Below are 12,094 nucleotides of genomic sequence, written 5' to 3'. Positions count from 1 at the left end.
TATATATATACATTATTCTACCAAAAGTCATGGGACACTGGTAGTTATGAATAAAACATGTCTTTATTCCAAGAAATTAATAGCATGTTGCCTCGCCTTTGGCCTTAATGACTGCTTCAATTTGTCATAGAAGACTGTCTACTAATTTTTGGTAGAAATCTGGTGGTATTGTGCTCCACTCCTCCTTTAAAGCATTAGTAAGCTCCACTACTGAAGAGAGCCATTTTGGCCTTGCTCTAATTCTGTGTTCAAGTTCATCCCAAAGATGTTCTATCAGATTGAGGTCAGGGCTCTGTGCTAGCCACTGCAATATTCCGATGTTATTCTCTTCAAACCATGCATTCACAATCCTTGCTTTGTGACATGGAGCGTTATCATGTTGGAAGGTGTAAGGGCTGGTACCATAAAATTGCCACAATGTAAGCCACACAGAATTATTCAGAACATCAATGTATGACTCAGCATTCCTGGATCCATGTACTGCAACCATAACATGAGAAGCACCCCCAGATCATGATACCATTACCTCCAAACTTCACTGTTGGGAGAACACACCCAGGTAATAAGCATTCTTCAGGCATCCTCCATACCCAAACATATCCTTCAGACTGGAAGAGCATGTAGTATGACTCTGCACTCCACAGGACTGATTTCCATTGATCCACGGCTCAGATCCCCTGTGTGCCTTGCCCCATGCCTGTCAATGGTGTGCATTTGTTTTTATCAATGGCTAGTGGACTGCAGCTCTTCTGTGAAACTTCATGGCATGCAGTTCTCGACATGTCGTGGAAACACTTGTAGGATTGCTTGTGGCTTCTTGCATCTCCAAACACAGATTCTCTAGGGTCTGATGGTGAGATGAAATAACCAGTCTTGTCAAGGCAAGTCGGCTCCTGTCAGTCAGTATTTTACACATACCTGATCGTGTCTTGGCTCGTTGTCACCTGTGGACTTTCATTTCTTCAGCACGTTGCCAGTTGTCCAGCTGGGAATGTTTAATTGTTGCACAATAGCATATACAGCATCTCCAAATGACATCCAACTATCCTTCCCCTATGAAACTCTGTTAACAATTTTTGTGTACTCATCGTTTGGCGTACAAGTTTGAAATGACTTCCGAGCAAACTGCTGATCATCTTTATAGACCAAAATATTTGCATATTTCATTGTCACGCCCATTTTCCTGCAATCAGAGGTGTGTCCCATGACTTTTGGTAGGATAATGTATCATAACTGAAACCTCACTGTACCTTCCAAAATATTGGAAACCACGTTTTTATTGGTTACTGTGTAAGCATGATAAAATAGGAAACAGGATGTTCATAAGCACTTTCACACCTATATCACCACTAAATTCCGACCACCCAAGTTTATTGGAAAGGATACAACTTTGTACAGAGCCATATCATAAATATTTTCTCTCACTTTTATATAATACTTTAGCCAATTCCTGTTGCAACTGCTGTACTGTGCAAACAAGCTGATAAATCCTACCCCACTGTGTTTTCAGAGCCATGAGTAAAATAGACTCTGTAGGAAACATCCGCTTATCAACCAACATTCAAATACCTATCAAGTTTATTTGATCGGCCCAGACTTTCTGCAAAGCCATAGCATAAGCATTTTATAATACTTTAGACAATTCTCATTGTAACCATTATTCTGTCAACAAGTTGATAAATCCTTCCCCACTGTTTTCAAAGCAAGAAAAGTTCTGGTAATTTTGCTGCAAAGCTTATTTAATATTGACAGTGTCAGAGTATGGTAACACCTAAACAAGAATGATGATTCATTGCTTTATATTTGTCAGGTTTCTACTTCAGTCACTAACAATGGAATAAACATAGGAAATAGGTGTAAAAAGATTAGAAGAAACTCTCAGAAGATTTACTTTGGAAATTTGTTGTCTATACTGAAAGGAACAGACAGTACTATTCATTTTGTTTCTTCTAGTTTCTAATCTAACTGCTAGCAATAAAATAACTATAGAAATAAGTGTGAAAGGGTGAGAAGTGTAAACTCTAACCATAAGTACTTTGAAATTTTGTGATCAGTACGAACAATACTATACATTATATTTTGCATTTGCAACCTTTATTTTCATTATACCTACAACCTGGAGAATCAAGTATAATGTTACAATAAAGAAAATACCAGATAAAATATAAAGCTTTACTGAAAATAAAAATGTTTGATATTTAATTACGAGGGTTTTTTATTTTTCATTTTTTTTTTCACTATTTATTATTATAAAAGTAACTAAAATGTAAAAAATAGAAACTTGTTAGGTAAGTGAATGAAAGCAAAATAATAAAAATCTTCATGAGGTATGTGCGTCAGCAGCTTGTGCATTCCACTATTCAATGCAGTAACATGAGCTGCACGTGTGCTGCATGATTTTCGACTTGTATCGGGGTATTTTTAGTCAGACACAGTTCAAAGGTCAATAAAACAAAAATCAATAGATATAAATAAATGTATACTTTTACGAAATATAAGCTATTTATTATAAACCTTTGTGGTTTCCTGTTACAATTTGCAGTTATTCTAGAACAAAGGTAATTTAACTTTATTTTGTAATTTTTATGATGATTACGAGGTCAGTCAAATCGAACAACACCGTATGAAGTTAATATTAATAAAGTAACAGATTAAATATAATGTTTTATTCAAAAAACCGTTTGATTATCTAGAAGGATATAGCGACTACGCAAATGATATCTTACAAATTTCAGATAAAGAAAAGTATTTTTTATCTTAAAATCAAAATTACTTTGCACGTTGGATAGTCAACATTCTGAAAGAAAAAATATTCATGAGCAAACCTTTAAGAAAAAAATCTTAATACTTAATTTAAAAACCTGATATTTTTTTTATGAAAGCCTTGTAATACTTACTAATAATCTGTAAAATTTTGTAAAGATATGCCTACATTATCAAAAATTACTCTCATGAATACTTTTGTGGTCATGAGCCATTAATGACCTTCATCTGCTTACATAGTCACTGAGAGAGATGATCACCTCATGGATATAGGTTACAATAATGAAAGTATTCCTATCTATCATAATGAAAAAAGATCAAACGTTGGTGTATTTAGTTTATCAACATAAGCTAAACTTACATAACGTTATTAGTAATTATAATTCTTCTGTTTTAAAGCTAGCCTATCAACATAAATTTATAGCACATTATTAGTCATTTGTTTATTAACATAAGCTAAACTTATATCATATTATTAGTAAATGTTTTGTTTTAAACTAGTATATGAACACCAAGTAAATTTACAGCACATTATTAGTAATTGTTTTGTTTTAAACTAGTATATAAACATAATGTATATTTACAGCACATTATTAGTAATTATTCTGTTTTAAACTAGTATATGAACATAAGGTAAACTTATAGGACATTATTAGTAATTGTTTTGTTTTAAACTAGTATATAAACATAATGTATATTTACAGCACATTATTAGTAATTATTCTATTTTAAAGCTGTGGTGGGCAGAGCATAGATAGCCCCTTGTGTACCTTTGTGCTTAAACTAGAAACAAAGAAAAGCAGTAAAACAAACCATACGACAGGTATGTCCAATCGACACACCCAGGTGCCAAAAGAGTTAATAGCAAGTGATAAGAAAATAGCAGACTTATCAACCACTTAATCATTCATGTGTCGTTTTTATTCTTAAAACGTTTTAAATATATAATCAATAGGAGTAGCTACGTGGAAAGAGTGAAGAGTAGACTTCTTTTTAACAACCCACTATAGAAACTTATTTTTGGATATAGTTTAAACATTGAATGTGGTTAATTGACAGATGCGAACTGTCCCTAAGTTGATGAGGTTGACATGGGATGGATATCCTCTTCATTATGATACCAAACATGGGTGGGGCTATCTTGTACCAGGTAAACCACCAGATGCTGATACTGACAATGGGGAAGAAGAAATTTGTAAAAAAGAAGATAGGTCAGAATTTCCTTTAGAGTAAGTATTCTGTTAGTTTTCTCTTATAAATTGCATAGGTTATTTATTGTTCATAGTGTATTCCTGTCATTGATCAATTGGAGATGATTAAACTCAGTCAAAACTATAGTCCTCAGCTGGCTATAAAGTTAGCTTTGCTGCATTATAAAAATTTACTTGTATATGTCAAGCTAAAACAAAATTGAATAAAAGCCAGAAATACTGTAATTAAAGTGTAATACTGTTTTACTCCATTGTGTTTTCATGGCTGTCAGTTTTCTTTTTCTTGTGCATGATATACTACATACAGTGATATTCTAAGTGTAGTGCACTTGAATTGTTTCAGTAAGTACATATTTTTAAGAAGTAATGCCAGAAACACAATAATGAAACCATATATGTATAGTGAAGATGCATATCCAATGTGCAAGTCCTAAACTATGAAAAATGTAAAAGTTTTTATGTAATTTAAGTTTTCATTAAATATTTGTATATATTATGTATAAATTTGGAGGTTTCTTCACTAGGCAGGAATTCAAAGACAGTTCTAACATTCATTGGTTCATCAGCCAGAATTCAAGCAGTGTCAGATTTTTATATCTTTTGTCTCTTGTTAACAGAAGCTGTTTGACAATGTTTGAACAATAATCACACATTAAATATCACTCACATGAAAACTTTGATGTTTCGATTTATATAACATCTATTAGTAAGCAAGAGCTCTTGTATTAAAGCACACAGATACCACCAAAACATTATATGTAGCAGCTATTTTAGTGTATTGTACCAGACCATTATGATAGACCACAGAAGAAATACATTTAGTGGCTACATTGCTTCAATAAAATGTATTGAATGCCTAGTGTACAAGATGGAAGAGAAATGTAATGGTATAATAAGTATAAAATATATGTTAAACTGATAATGTTAATGTTGAAAGAGAAGTATCATTGTAACTCTAGTCTTCCCTCCTTCCCAATGCATGTACTTAATTAAGCTTTTGAGGTGGGCCACTGGTGAAAGGCCATGTCATCTCATTTGATGACTCGCATTCAAAATTTTATCAAACTACTATTTTATGAATTTATATAGTCTATAGTTTTGAATGAATTAGAAACTTGAATTACCGATATTGACAAGCTAGAATATAAAATAAGAGCCTCTTATCTTTTCAATTTGCTGAGATATTGCTCATGTAATAAATCAAACACAGTGCCACCCCACCCACCTCTTTCCATTTTTGCTCCCTTATATACACTTATTTCTATATATGACATGAATAACTAATTGGAAGCTCAGAATGGCCCCCTATTGGCTTTCTCAGACATTTTAACGGGCTTGGCACCATTTCTTTCTTTTGAACTAATATTTCAAAGAGGTAGGGTGTGTCTTTAGTCTGCTTGAAATCTCATATTTTTTTAGACTAAAATACATCTTAGTTATTAAGCTTGATAAATTATAGTGGAATTCTATGGTATTGATGTAGTAATCTATAATTTTTTAGTTATTCAAATGTATATATAAAACCTTAAAAGATATTTTGTTTTATATCCTCCACATGCAAATTTTTTAAAGGCTTAGCAACCTACGTCAAACAGCAACCAACTACAAAGGTCGTAACTAGAAGAGATAATTGTTTGCTTTACTTCTTTATTTACTGTTCCATGTTTTAGTAAAAAATATGTTTAAGAACTTATTTCTAAATAGCAATAATCTATATACATATATAATGAATAATAATAAAAATGTGACTGTATTTTACAAAATACTAGTCTAATAAAACAGACAAGACAAGTTACTTTGCACAGACCAAAGGTCAGTTTTATGTTATTTGATACGGTAACATGAGTGCACATGAGCTGCATCATTGTAACTTCTGTATTGTTAGCAAGGCACAGCTGAAAGGTCAATATAATAAAAATTATATATATAAATGTTTTAATGTTATGAGATTGAAGTTATTTAGTCTAAACATTTATGTTTTCATGTTATAATTTGTGTTCATTCTAGAATGAAAGGGGCATAATTTATATTTGTTTCCTAATTTTTTATGGTGGTTGCAAGATCGGTCAAATCTACCAAACTCGTACAGAGATTAATTACTGAAAATAACAGATAAAATACAAAGTTTTTTCTTAAGAAACATTTGATAACTATCTCGACATTATAAAGATTTATTATTATGGTTATTAGGTATATTTAATTAATAAACAATTTTAATTTTAAAAAGATGGACTGTTAGCTTGCTTTAGAATGAAGATTTGTTTTGCCTAAGTTGGCTGCTGTTCTTTTAATAGGGTGCTCTTGAAACATAAGCTTACTGTATGTAGCTATGTGAATATTTCATTAAGCACCAAATGTGTGTACAGAACATGCATTCTTTTTTAATATAAAAACATGATTATTATTCTAGATTTGTGCTTTTAATTGAATTTAAGCTCCATTTTTGAAGCCTGGTGGTTAGGACACTTCACTCACAATTTGCAGTTCATGAGTTTGCATCCCCTCACTGAACATGCTGTGGGAGCATTATAATGTTGTGGTCAACCACGTTATTTGCTAGTAAAAGAGCAGCCCAAGAGTTAATGGTGGGTGGTATTGACTAGCAGTGTTCCATCTAGTTTATCACTTCAAAATTAGTGGTGACTAGTACAGATAGACTCGAGTAGCTTTATACAGAATTTGACAAACAAACAAGCTTCATTTTATTTATTAATTAAAACCTTTTAAGACCTCTCCACTTCTTATCCACTCGAAGCATTACTTCTGAAACATTAATAGATAATATTTGTTAAAGAACAAATTGCAATAACATATGACAATTATGTTTGAACAATATAATTAAATGCTTTTAATTTGTTACAATGTTAGGAACAAGTTGTAGAGTTTTCAGAGTACATTTGCATGTATTAATTCACTTAAAAATAATACTTATACTACATGAGAAGTTGATATAACATTTCAGAAGTTGAGCTTACTATAAAACTGTACATTGGGAATATGTTCTATAATTTTATGTCACTCTTTTATGCAAATACCTTTTCGCACTGACTTTTATTATTACAAAACTGTAAAAGATCTAGAAGTGTCAATGCTCTTTAGTAACCTATATTGCTGTGCACTACCTGTTTAATGCTTATTCCTGATTAGTTTATACTATTGTTATACCGAGATATTTGTTCTGTTGACACGAGTTGTTAATATATCATGTGTTATTCTATTGACACGACTTGTTAATATATAATGTGTTATTACTGTTATTCTGTTGACATGACTTGTTTATATATAATGTGTTATTACTGTTATTCTGTTGACACGACTTATTAATATATAATGTGTTATTACTGTTATTCTGTTGACACGACTTGTTAATATATAATTTGTTATTACTGTTATTCCGTTGACACAACTTAATATATCATGTATTATTACTATTATTCTATTGACACGACTTAATATATCTGTGTTATTACTATTATTCTGTTGACACGACTTGTTAATATATCTGTGTTATTACTATTATTCTGTTGGCATGACTTGTTAATATATCATGTGTTATAACCATTACAGTATTTTTAACATTCTTATCATATATCATTTTCTAGCTCAAGGTAACAGTTTTAATGTATTATGACACATCTGATTGTTGGTTTAATGTACGTACCTTTTTACTTTGTTTGTACTTGTGTTACCAGCACAAAGTTTGAATTCAAACATTTTGTAATCTTGGTAGCAAGAAGATAATCTTGCACTGAAATACATTTAGATATTATTAGGTACTTGTCTTTTTATATGCAGTGTCTCATAATTGTTAATAGAGGTGTTAAATCCAACACTTTAAACACTTTTGGTCATTTTCTAAAATACAGACATCCCAACAAATTATATATGTATATATATTTTTAGAAATGCAGTCATCATTACAAAATCTTTTGTAGAAACCTTTTGAGATTATGTCCTCACTTGGATATCAAGAAAAAAGAAGGAACTGTAAGTGTAGTTGAAGAGGCATGGAAAAATCTTCAGAATATTCCTGAAAATTCATTTGAAGTAAATGAACAATGGAAGGCAATTTTAGGAAATAAAAAGAAGAAGGTAGAGCCTTTTGTTATGTAGTGTTTCCTTTTTTTGTAGCTGTTTGACTGTGTGTGTCTCTCTTTCTAAATATATATATATGTGTGTGTGTGTGTGTGGATTTAAGGTTAAAAGTATAGTTTGAATTGGAAAATGTTTGATATATATCTCCCTTTCCACTCACATACATTTTTATATGTATTTGGGGGCTCAGTGTATTTAGCTTGAAATGTAATATAATAACTTAATTAGATCTGCATATGTCAATTTGTATAGAAGTATTTATAATTACTTTATAAGTATGATATAATAATAATGTATTTTGAAGTATTTGGTGGACATGAACATAAAAGTACATCAATGTTTCATGAGAATTATTTTAGTTACAGACTGAAAAAGCAGCTTATAATGGAGCCTTAGGTCACCATGGTAATGGTCCTTTTAATGATGTTAATATTAGGGGATGCTGGTTCTTTAGGTTACCTCACAAGGTATGTGTATTTTTCTGATATTAAGATAATAATAAGCAAACAATGAGTAAAGATCAACTTATTAAAAATCCAGTTATTCAATTTGATGACATAACTTGTCTGCAGTTAGTTAGATAAATTCTGAAAATATTTTGCTTTTCAAAAAGTGTTTTTTTTCTGTTTTATGATGATGTGCTTAGGATGGGCTGCATAAGAGAGTCGGTAACCCTTTAGCTAAAGATTTTCTTAGTAAAGTAGAAGATGGAACTTTGAGAGCACTGGGTGGAGGTCAAGCTGATCAAGCTTTACGATTAAATAAGATGGTGTCCTATTGGAAGAATGCTCGTGATCGTATTTTGTGAGTTTATCTTTTGTTGGTTGAAAGTCATAAGGATTAATTTATTTTGTTCAACATTATTACATGTTGCTCTATTTTGATGAATAAATAAGTACAAAAAATCACATAGAACTTAAACCCATGAATTGTCTAGTTCTTACTGGATCATTGCAGATGTAGTGTGGTAGACATATTCTGTTTCTTTGCTTTCATTCATGGGTTTGTAGAATTACAATTAGTTGTATTTAAATTACAAGTTAAATGGCTTGCATAATGTGTATCTTATGTGCTTGAATTTTATATTTTAATAACTGAAACAGGATTAAAAATCATAAGATTTTGTAGGTCTCAGATGGTGGTGTGGATGAATCAAAGTGAACTTCCCTCTGCTGTGACTAGGTCAGTGCATTAGGAGAATTACTTTTTTGAATAAAAAACTTAAATTTTAGTATTATTTCCTTTATATTCTTTGAAATAATGTAGTTTTTTGAACCATTTAAAATTTTTAGGAGTTTTGCAAAACGTTTGTGTACATTGCAGACAATAAACTTGGTAATCTTTGAGAACAAATTCAAAAATAGTAGAGTTAATGTTGTACTTTATCTCAGCATTCTTCACTGTTAAACTCGCCTGGTTCTAATAAATGAATTATATTGTGAAGTAGACTGGCCTACTGGTTAGCATGCTAAGATGCAGATAAAAAGACCCAAGGTTTGAGTCCACATTATTCTTCTAAACAAGCCCTGCTCTTTCATCATTGGGCATGTAACAATGACAGTAAATCCTGCTATTTGGTTAAGAGTAGCCTTGTAGGTGCTTGTGACTGATTGTCCTCTTTCTGGTCAACAGATTTGAATTAAAGATGATGGTATCAAATACCTGAACCTTGGACTCTATGACCTGGCCATTTAGACCGTGTGTCATATAAGGTGCTTATCAGGTTGAAAATACCATGTACAATGTAGTTCTATGGACTAACTACCATAAAAAAGTGCATTCAAGGTAATTATAGATATGTGAAAATATTTTTTGTAGATTTTTTGTATAATATTTTTAAATTTTGACTCGGGAACAAAACATTATGTTTATATTCATAAGTGATTAGTATTTAGTCCTTACAGTTTTTTCAATCATTAAAATTAGCAATTCCTGTTATGATGAAGATTTTCTCTATGGAGCTATCTTGCCTAGAGTAATACCAGCTGGAACTGTTACTAGGAGAGCTGTCGAACCTACCTGGCTTACAGCAAGTAATGCATATGTAGGTGTTCTGTAATGCAATACTTTAAAAAAAAGTACTTAGCATTATCTCTTTTGATAACTAGTAACTTATTGTGAAAAGCTATGTTTTTTATTTGTCTGGTTATCCATTTTTGTGCAAGTCATTATGTTATAATCAACTAGACTTGTTGCTGTTATGTACAATGTGAAGGAACAGTCAATTTCAAACTACTCCTTAGTTCTTCAAGAAACTTAGTGAGTGTTTATATCTGTCTCAATGAAAAGTTACCTTACTATCTACTGAACAATGTTTAAAAATAAATGTGAAGCCCAATCTATCATTTGATTTACCACTAAGTTATGTCAGTTATATCGGTGACAGCTGATAAATCATATGGTAGATCGGGCTTTACATTTATTTTTTAGTATTTCAAACACCTTTTCAACTAAATAATTCACAAAAATAAGTTAGTAGTGTCACTTGAAATACCTATATAAATATAGAACTGCTGTGTGACTAAAAGATGTCTCAAAACATCATACATGTGAAACACTGGGTAATTCTTCATCCATTGGATGTTTTCTTTTACTAGTGATCCTGAATAGTGATATCATATACAGTATACCACATTAGGTGCTGTACTGTTTGACCCTATCTGCCTGGGCATCATATACTGCGCATCTAATGAGGTTTTAGTGGCTTACATTCACAGTTTTATTAAACTATTTGTTTATGTTATACCAATTAGTAAAGCATAAAATCATAGCTAATTATCCATATTTTATCAGTATATAAGTTTTAAGTTCTTCATTTTATAAGGCAATATTTAAAAATATCCTGAATTTCCCAATGTGTGAGAAAGGTGACTCATTTTATGTAGGCATCCCATCTTCTCTATTTTATCACCACTCCTCCAATAAGTATGAAATTTAATGTAAATTACTCAGTATAAAACCGTTATTGCTCAGACAAACCATAATTTTTAAAGCTTTCAATTGTATTTGGTTACAGAGCCATCAAATAGAAAATCAGTCTCCTCTTGCCACACCTACCTTTCACATCCTCTCTTTCAGGATTTGTTAATAGTTCTCACTTATGTTTAATTCCATATTATGTATAACCAATATAAAACCTAGGTTTTCATCTATCAAATTATATATTATATTACATTCTGAACAGAGAATTGTCAATTTCTCTTTTAGTACAAGCTTTGTTCCCATGGGAGCAATAAAGAATAGTTTGGATGAATTTGTAACAACTCTTGTCGCATAGTTAGAAAGCCAGAAAAATTGTTATACTTAGAGGAAATTGTCTGCTTTTTGCATGTTGTTATTCTATGTTCTTTGTTGCATTATTTAATTAAATAAAAATTAATTATTATAATTATATTGCATTACTACCGTTATTATAAAAAAAAAAGTCAGGGAAAGTGTGATCAACAGTCGACAGCAAAAAAACAAAACAAATAGATGGGTAAGTACTTTATTTCTTGTTTTTCATGTTTATTCTTTATTTATTGTTATAAAAGTAACTAAAATGTAAAAATAGGGGTCTCATTAGGTTAGTTAAGGTTACATTAGGTAAAATATATATAATACTAATAATAAAATATTTCATGAGGGATGCATGCAAGCAGCTTGGAGTAGCTTGTGGGTAATGTAACTTGTTAGCTTGACATAAGCTGCACGTTCCCCAAGTGATTTATAACTTATAATGGCGTGAATAGTTGTTAGACATGGTTCACAAGGCAATAAAACAATATAATTTAATTATGAATAGATGTATACTGTTATGAGTTTAAGCTACTTAAGATAAATGAATGTAGTTTCGTGTTACAATTTGAAGTCATTCTAGAAAGAAAAAGAGGGTAATTTAGATTTATTTCAATTTTTCTCTTATGGTTGATTACGAGGATGGTCAAAATGACCAACCTTGTAGACAGTTAGGGTAGAGAAAATAACAAATAAAATACAAAGTTTTACTGAAAACAAACATATGAAATGTATTTAGGAGGTTTTAG

At 31.1% G+C, this 12,094-nt stretch overlaps 1 protein-coding gene across 5 annotated transcripts in view; it reads left to right on the top strand.

The window, feature by feature from the left end:
- The window catches only part of LOC106468090 (DNA polymerase subunit gamma-1-like), a 62,444-nt gene that overhangs the window by 31,668 nt on the left and 18,682 nt on the right, over window positions 1-12,094 (top strand). For 4 of the 5 annotated variants that reach the window (XM_022396394.1, XM_022396393.1, XM_022396395.1 and 1 more), the window contains 6 exons: window positions 3,823-3,992; window positions 7,910-8,066; window positions 8,429-8,536; window positions 8,716-8,873; window positions 9,198-9,251; window positions 9,996-10,113. In XM_022396394.1, the coding sequence (XP_022252102.1) occupies window positions 3,823-3,992; window positions 7,910-8,066; window positions 8,429-8,536; window positions 8,716-8,873; window positions 9,198-9,251; window positions 9,996-10,113 (765 nt within the window). The remainder of the gene's footprint in view (window positions 1-3,822; window positions 3,993-7,909; window positions 8,067-8,428; window positions 8,537-8,715; window positions 8,874-9,197; window positions 9,252-9,995; window positions 10,114-12,094) is intronic. The other variant, XM_013928493.2, reaches the window with a different exon arrangement.

Source organism: Limulus polyphemus, unplaced genomic scaffold (genome assembly GCF_000517525.1).
Source record: "Limulus polyphemus unplaced genomic scaffold, Limulus_polyphemus-2.1.2 Scaffold2868, whole genome shotgun sequence".
NCBI classification, from domain to species: Eukaryota; Metazoa; Arthropoda; class Merostomata; order Xiphosura; family Limulidae; genus Limulus; species Limulus polyphemus.
The sequence above is the reverse complement of the archived record's forward strand: the minus strand, read 5'-3'. Positions and strand labels throughout refer to the sequence as shown.